Raw genomic sequence first — 8,724 nt, 5'->3', positions numbered from 1 at the left:
AGAAGGAACATCAGAAGTACATTAACAGCACTGAAACAATAATATTCACAGAGTCAAGATGGTAGGGAGTGAACAAAAAGGGTAAGATCTCAATACATAGGGAAAGGATAATGTACAAAAAAACAAAACAAAATAGAAAGTACATGACCAAACATAACAATAAGATAAATCATGGCATGAGCGCAGTGGCTCAATAGCATACCTGTGCCCAGCTAGTAGGAGGTAGAGGGTTGTAGGCACTATGAGCGCTGGAATGTATAAGGGGAGTGTGCGCTGATGTAGGGAGAAGAGGAGGGAACTTCCGGCTCAGGTGAACACCGGTCAGAAAGTGCGCCACGGCTGGGGAAAGTATTACTAAGGACAAGGTTGTAAATAGCTTTGTAGTAACCAGGGAGCATGTCGGACTGGAAATGCGGGATTTGTAGTATTAGCGGTGCATGTTCTGTTTACTGGCGGGCCAGCTCTAGTAGACGTTTGGTATTTTCTTGGGCCTAATATAAATTGCACTGCAGTCCAGATTTGGCCCCCGGGCCCGAGTTTGACCTCTATGTCCTAATTGCTCATCAACTTACTTTTCTATTTACATAAATACAATCAAAAACACATTTCAAATATTTTATGCAATGAACAGAAACAAATGAACCTGGAAACTGTTTAAATGCAGAAATTTAATCAAAGAAGTATATTATACATTATTACAGAAATGTTGAAGAATTGTACTGATGGAAAAAAAAAAAACATGGATATTTCTGAGTCTGTTAGTAAAAATTGGAGCTTCAATGGAACTTGCAGGTAAACAATAGCAGTTACATTGTAAAATGCCGTGTGTAATCGTATTCTATAGTGGGAATGACAGCCTGTACAAATTTTAGAAAAATGAGAAGATACCTGGTAAGGTCACATTAAGGAAGATAACAGATGTACAGTCAGCATTATTCACCCTGATCGTGGCATGGTTTCATATGGCTGAATGTAGACTTACATCCATTGGTTTCAACCTATATCCTAACATATTGATCCACAGGAAGGCAAAAACCCCATGGGGCAGACACGAATAGCTCCATATTAGGGGAAAAATTCCTTCCCGACTCTACATACGGCCACAGACTAGCTCCCTGGATCAACACCCCATCACTGAATCTAGTACCATGACCTGTAATATTATAGTTTTGAAAAAAAGTCAATCTAGTAGTGACAAGAATTTACACAAACCATAAAATTATTACCACAAGTGGTAAGGAGCATAAACCCCGCATAACCAGAAACTAGACTAGTGCAGCGCAGCATGGGGACTGCTTCTTCCAGCGCTGTTAGACAGGACTGACGAGTCCAGGTGCAGTGCTAGGCTAGCCTCGCCGCTAGTCCTGGCTGGATCTTCAAACTAGATTTTCTCTACAAATAAAATGGCATGGTCAATTATTGTATACTGTATAGAAACAAAGGAAAGGATACATGTGAACCCCCAACTCTCCGCCGCCTTCCGCCACGGTCTCAATGATTTTCTTCATAACTTCTGCATGCCTAACAAGAAAAAACACAACATTTGGACAGAGGCTGCGTTAAGGGAACCATTTGGAGTAACAAGATCAACATTTCTCCCAACCACATTTCATAGTCTTAACTTCTCAGTGATCTTGGGGGACTAATGTGCAATTTCACCAAACCATCAAGTCTCTATTTCTGCTATTTGGAAATACGTTGCAGAGGTCACTTGTAAAATGATCCCCTCCTTTCCATCCTCCATGACACCTCTACGTTTACCGAGATGCAGAAGGACGCACCCATAGAAGACGGATACTCTGCAGTAGCAAAATGGGAAAACGACGATTTTGTTGTGACATGATGCGGATTTACCACAATCATGGACACCGTGGATTTCAATTTTCCATTGTTATTTCAATTTTACATATTCTGAGGTCCATATTGGGCTACACTCAGATATCACGTGCATTAACCTCTCGATGCAAAGTGCTTATGAGGATACTGCAGCTGTGCTGTCAAACACAATAACTTAGAATGACGCCATGTTCTCATGTCACCAGGTACATATCATTAATGTAGTTTACCTGCATGGATGTACTGAACACATAGCTGGTGGTGGCAGATGAGGGTGATTTTCAATGGTCACCGTTTTTTTCACATGATCTTGGCTAATGTCTTCATACATGTTTTCTACAGTCAGTGGCTGACGTTGCTGGAAGTTACAAAGAAACATAGAAACGTGCAACAAAAGAAAATGCAATACTGTTCCCAAGTTCATTACGACATTTCATTTTTGTGGGCCATAAATGTTTAATAGCGTGGACCAAAAGGGCAATTTTCTAACCCTAACCTCCCTTTTTTAACAGAATTTTACATTTTGCTACACATTCAGGTAAATGCACATTACTGCTACAAACAGTTTCCCCAAATTACTCAAAGAATGACTGTATATTGGAGTAGGGATAGGATTTATACCCTTCTCCAATATATAGTGATTAAGTGCACTTTCTGCAGCAAATCCGCGTGACATGACTGAATGTTGCCACGTATTTGTAGCAGATTTTACCCCATGCTTGAAGGGCAAATCTGAAAATGAAGAATTGGCTTGCTGAGGATTTAAAAATTTGCATTGTCAATTTACGCAAGAAAAAACAGGATTTTTGGTTGCTTACCGTAAAATCTGTTTCTTGAAGCCTCCATTGGGGGACACAGGAACCATGGGTGTATGCTGCTGCCACTAGGAGGCTGACACTATGCAAATAAAAAAGTTAGCTCCTCCTCTGCAGGGTACACCCCACCGACTGGCATTAAACTCTTCAGTTAGTGAGAACGCAGTAGGAGAAAGAACAAGGTTGAAAAACCATAACCACAAACTTGAGAACTGTAAACGTGAGAACAGTCAGAAAACATATAACAAAAAACATTGGGAGGGAGCTGTGTCCCCCAATGGAGGCTTCAAGAAACAGATTTTACGGTAAGCAACCAAAAATCCTGTTTTCTTTATCGCCTCTCATTGGGGGACACAGGAACCATGGGACGTCCCAAAGCAGTCCCAAGGGCGGGAAAAACAGACTTCCATCAGGTCAGAGGACTCACCACTGCCGCCTGCAGGATCCTTCTGCCTAGGCTGGCGTCCGCCGATGCGTAGGTATGGACCTTGTAAAATTTGGCGAACGTGTGGATGGAAGACCAAGTTGCCGCTTTGCACAGCTGTAGGGCGGAAGCCCTGTGGTGCACCGCCCAGGAGGCGCCGACTGCCCGGGTAGAGTGAGCCTTAATCCCAGGAGGGGGCACTGTTCTTGACCCGGTAAGCCTCCAAGATTGCCATTCTGATCCATCGAGCAATAGTCGCTTTAGAAGCCGGCTGGCCTCTGCGCGTGCCATCAGGAATGACGAAAAAGGAATCCGTCTTCCGGAAAGTGGACGTTCTGTCCAGATAGATCCTCACAGCCCTGACAAGATCCAGCTTGTTCAATGATCGCTCCAGAGGATGAGTCGGAGCTGGACAAAAGGAAGGTAGAACGATGTCCTCGTTGAGGTGGAAGGTGGAAACCACCTTAGGAAGAAAAGAAGGTGGGGGCCGGAAGACCACCTTGTCCTGGTGAATGACCAAAAACGGAGGACGGCAAGACAGGGCCGCCAGCTCGGAAACGCGGCGAATGGACGTGATGGCCACAAGAAAGGCTACCTTCCATGATAAAACTGATAGAGGAATCTCCCTAAGAGGTTCAAAGGGAGAAACCTTCAGAACGTCCAGTACCAGGTTTAGGTCCCATGCCTCCACAGGGGCCCTGTACGGCGGGACGGCGTGGGCTACCCCCTGAAAGAAGGTCTTAACCTGTGGCCGAGAGGCCAAGGTCTTCTGAAAGAGGATGGAAAGCGCAGAGACCTGACCCTTCAGGGAACTAAGAGCCAGGCCCGAATCCAGTCCTGCCTGAAGGAAGGCCAAAAGAGAAGGCAGGGAAAAAACCATAGGCGGAACGCGGTTGGACTCGCACCACCGGAAGTAGGCCTTCCAGGTGCGGTAGTAGATCCTGGAAGACGAAGGCTTCCGAGCCTGAATCATGGTGTGAATCTCCCGGTCCGAAAGGCCGGACGCTCAGAACCGCGGTCTCAACAGCCACGCCGTTAAACTGAGCGACCGAGAATTCGGGTGGCAGATCGGACCCTGGGACAGCAGATCGGGCCTGTCTGGAAGGCGCCAGGGAGCGTCCGCGAGAAGGTTGACGGGCTCCGCGAACCAAGCTCTCCTGGGCCAATCCGGGGCGATCAGGATGACCGGCACCCCTTCCGCTTTGATCTTCTTCAACAGTTTGGGAAGTAATGGAAGGGGTGGGAACAGGTAGGGCAGCTCGAACTGTGACCAAGGAATGGCCAGAGCATCGACGCCCACTGCGAGAGGATCGCGGGACCTGGAGACGAACTGCGGAACCTTCCTGTTGACTCGGGACGCCGTGAGATCCACATCCGGAGTTCCCCATCGAAGACAAATCTGATGGAAGACCTCCGGATGCAAGGACCATTCCCCTGCCGCGAGGCCCTCGCGGCTGAGGAAGTCGGCGGCCCAGTTTTCCACGCCGGGGATATGCACCGCGGATATCACCGGAACCGTTGCCTCTGCCCAAAGGAGGATCTTGGATACCTCGGCAAGGGCCAAGGAGCTCCGAGTCCCCCCCTGATGGTTGACATATGCCACAGCCGTGGCGTTGTCCGTCTGGATCCGGACTGGAAGGCCCCTGAGGATCCTTTCCCAGTGGCGGAGGGACAGGAAGATGGCCCGAATTTCGAGGACGTTGATCGGCAGAGATGACTCCCGCAGCGACCAGCGGCCCTGGACCGTCAGGTGGCGAAAAACCGCACCCCAGCCGAGCAGGCTGGCGTCCGTTGTCACCACCTGCCAGTGAACCGGAAGGAAGGACCTGCCCTGGGAGATGAGAGGTGACGTCAGCCACCAGTTGAGAGACCGCCTGACTCGAAAGGAGAGTTTGATCGGTCGATCCAGGGAGAAGACCGACCTGTCCCACTGAGACAGAATGGCTTGCTGAAGGGGTCGCGAATGGAATTGGGCGAAGGGAATCGCTTCCAATGTAGCTACCATCCTCCCCAGAACCTTCATGGCCGAACGGAGGGAGGGAGGTCGAGGACCCTGGAGCAAGCGTATGTCCCGACAGAGAGAGGATCTCTTGTCTGTGGGAAGGAAGACTCTGCTCTGACGAGTATCGAAAAGCATGCCCAGAAAGATGATGCGCTGAGAAGGAATAAGGCAGGACTTCTTCCGGTTTACCAGCCACCCGAAACGGGCTAAGGTGTCGAGAACAATGGACAGGCTTTTGTGGGCCTGAGCGAAGGACGGAGCCTTGATGAGGATGTCGTCGAGATATGGAAATAGGACCAAGCCTCTGACTCTCAAGATGGCCATCAGTGCCGCCATGATCTTTGTGAACACTCTTGGCGCGGTTGCAAGACCGAACGGCAGAGCGACGAACTGAAAATGATCTCGTTGCACTGCGAAGCGCAGGAAACGGTGATGTCCGGGAAATATCGGGACATGGAGGTAGGCGTCCTGGATATCTATTGAGCATAGAAACTCCTGAGCCTCCATGGAAGCAATTACTGAACGAAGGGATTCCATCCTGAAGTGTCTCAGGCGAACTCTCCTGTTCAGCAATTTGAGGTCCAGAATGGGGCGAACTTTGCCGTCTTTTTTCGGTACCACAAAAAGATTCGAGTAGAAACCCGTGAAGCGTTCTTTTTCTGGGACGGGAACGATTACCCCGGATTTGAGCAGAGAAGCGATGGCTGAGAAGAAGCCCGGAACTAGAGCGGGGTCTCTTGGAGGACGGGATTGGAAGAAACGATCTCGAGGTCGGGAAGCGAATTCTATTTTGTATCCCGAGGATACAGCTTCCCTGACCCATGCATCCTCTACTGCGGAAATCCAGACGTCCCTGAAAAGGAGAAGACGGCCACCCAATCTGGGAGTTGGGCTGGAGTCTTGCCGAGAGTCATGCCGAGGTGGATCTTCCAGTCCTGGGCCTGGAGGATCTACCCTGGGAGAAACGAGGACGCCAGGACGGAGTGGGCCTAAAGGACACCGCCTTCTTCTCTTGACGTGCCTGTGGCCTCTGTTGCTGCTGGGAAAAGGAGTTTGACGCAGCGAAGCGACGAAAAGGCCGAAAAGAACGAAACTGTTGTCTAGGAGGAGGGCGACGAGGCTTGGCCTGGGGGAGAAGAGAACTTGTACCCCCGGTGGCGTCCTTAATTATTTGGTCCAGCTGGGAACCAAAGAGGCGAGAGCCCTGGAAGGGCAGACTAGTGAGGGACTTTTTGGATGACAAGTCCGCCTGCCAGGCCTTGAGCCAAACGGTCCGGCGGATGGCAACGGCATTGCTGGAAGCTTGAGCCGCACAAGACGCGACATCCAGGGAGGCGGAAACCAGGTATTCACCAGCGTGGGAAATCTGGTTGGCAAGTTCCGCTAATTGCGCGGGAGGCGCCCCATCCAGGATACCTCGCCGAAGATCCTTGGCCCATTTTGAGATGGATTTTGAAGCCCAAGTGGACGCAAAAGCTGGACATAGAGCCGCTGAAGCCGTTTCAAAAGCAGATTTCACGAAGGATTCTATAACTCTATCGTTAGAATCCTTCAGAGATGCTCCGCCGGACAGAGGAAGCACCGTGTTGGTGGACAGCCTGGAAACAGGGGGGTCCACCGAGGGAGAGGCCGTCCAATTGGCGGTAAGTTCTGGAGGAAAAGGATATAACACACCCAGGCGTTTTCCCCTCTGAAAACGCCTAGTGGGGTTCTCTCTCTCTCTGGACACGATTTCCTCGAATTCAGGATGAGGAGCGAAAAATTTTGAAGGTGGTTTGGCCCGTCTAAACGAAACCGCCTGATCTGCGGGTTCCGTAGAGGGATCCTTGATGCCACATGTTTGGTTTATTGCCCCAATGAGGTTCTGGACTGTCTCACTCATGGTGGCGATTTGGTTAGGATCCAGCTCCGAAGTATCCTCCGAAGGCGCATCAGATAATGCCTCGCCTGACTCAGGGGAGGAGGATCGGTGGGACACCAACCGCGGGGGAGGGCCGAGCGGCGAGATGGAGCGCGAAGAGGACTCAGACCGACGTTCCTGTCTGGACCTTTTGTGGCTTATCAAGGAGAGCTCTGGCGGCGGTACCTGTGACCCGCTGGCTACGGCCGGGGTCTGCAGGGGTAACCGATCCAGCGCGGACACCAGGGTTTGAGATACCCGTGTTAAATCGGCCACCGATTGTGACAGAGAGGCGGCCCATCCTGGGATGGGGGGATCACTCTCGGGCGGAACAGCCGGGGGATCCTGGGCGGTGGGAACAATCGGGTTGCTGCAGGACTGACACAGCGGGGAGGACTGACCTGAGGGAAGTTTGCTGTTACAGGACGAACAAGCAAAGTACGTGACTAAGGCAGAAGAAGAAGTAGGGGGGCGAGAGCGGCCCCCTTTAGAGGTAGACATTTTGAGAGGTCCTCTGAAGATGCCAGTGGGTTAGGGGACAGTGGGCCAGAGGGGGGTGTCAGTCTGCAGTGCAGCTACTCACGGACCCGTCCTGGAAGATGTCCCACTTGCCGGAGGAGAACTCCTGCCCTGAGGTGCTGGATTCTGTGCAGATTTTGTGCCCACGGAGGATGCAGTGGCGAAGGTGTGGGGCGCGCTGCGTGAGCTCCTGCAGCTAAGAAGCGGTGAGCACACACAGACTCTGTCCCTGGAGGAAGGGGGCGGAGCCAGACAGGGGGGCGCCGATGAGCAGGCACAGTATGTCGGGCGGGAAAAAGCCCGCCCGATGAAGAAGGAAGTGGGCGGAGCGCGGCACCGGAAGTAGGCCCCGGAAAAGCCGGGGCCTAAATTAGAAGCCGGTGCCCGCTGAGAAGAACCCCCGCGGCGCAGACACTGCCCGGCAGAGCGACGAAGACACTGCCCGGCAGAGCGGCGCTGAAGCCGCCGCATGAAAGAAAGAGAGCGCTGCCGCCGGAGAAGAGTCGCCGGAGTAGGCCCCGGAAAAGCCGGGGCCTAAATTTGGAGCCAGTGACCGGAGGGAAGATCCCCGCGGCGCAGACGCTGCCCGGCAGAGCGGCGCGGCAGCCGCCGCATATAAGGGAGGGAGCGCTGCCGCCAGAGAAGAATCGGCGGAATAGGCCCCAGCTGGCTGTGGAGGTGAGCGCCGCCGGAGAGGCCGCCGCATAGAACGCTGAGGGGGGAACGCTGAGGGCAGCTGGTACGCCGCAAGTAGGCCCCGGGAAAGGCCGGGGCCTAAATTAGGAGCCAGCGACCGCTGAAGGAAAAACTGCAGGCCGGAGTGTGCCGTAAGCAGGCCCCGTGAAATACTTACCTAGTAAAATCCCCCGTCGTCTGCTACTAACTTGAGAAGGTATCAGACGTCCATAGGAGCTGCTGATGGACGTCCTCGTCTCCTCCGACCGACAGGCTCTGGTGGGCGAGTGGGTGGGGGACGGGCCAGGACCGGACTTCTGAGCACGCTTGTGTGCCAGGCTCTTGGTCCTGCTGAGGGATCTATGAGGATACGGGGTGGCAGTACACGCCGTACTCATAGTCCGCTTGAGGGACTACAGGTGTGACTGTTCACCCTGTATCCCATCCGGAAAAAACCTGAAAAGAAACGACGCAGATTGAGGTAGATAAGGGTCTAAAGAAAGACCCGTGTCCACCTCCTACTGACACTAAGCTAAACTGAAGAGTTTAATGC

At 52.0% G+C, this 8,724-nt stretch overlaps 1 protein-coding gene across 1 annotated transcript in view; it reads right to left on the bottom strand.

Moving 5' to 3' along the window:
- Positions 1-648: 648 nt before the first annotated feature.
- Positions 649-8,724, bottom strand: part of ATG3 (autophagy related 3) — a 40,545-nt gene continuing 32,469 nt past the window's right edge. Inside the window, exons 11-13 of the mRNA XM_069761676.1 lie at positions 2,067-2,194; positions 1,453-1,521; positions 649-888 (exon numbers count right to left, since the gene is read on the bottom strand). Of these exons, the coding sequence (XP_069617777.1) occupies positions 807-888; positions 1,453-1,521; positions 2,067-2,194 (279 nt within the window). The 3' untranslated portion in view covers positions 649-806. The remainder of the gene's footprint in view (positions 889-1,452; positions 1,522-2,066; positions 2,195-8,724) is intronic.

Source organism: Ranitomeya imitator, chromosome 3, assembly GCF_032444005.1.
Source record: "Ranitomeya imitator isolate aRanImi1 chromosome 3, aRanImi1.pri, whole genome shotgun sequence".
Taxonomy (NCBI): domain Eukaryota; kingdom Metazoa; phylum Chordata; class Amphibia; order Anura; family Dendrobatidae; genus Ranitomeya; species Ranitomeya imitator.
This window is presented reverse-complemented; position numbering and strand designations above follow the sequence as displayed.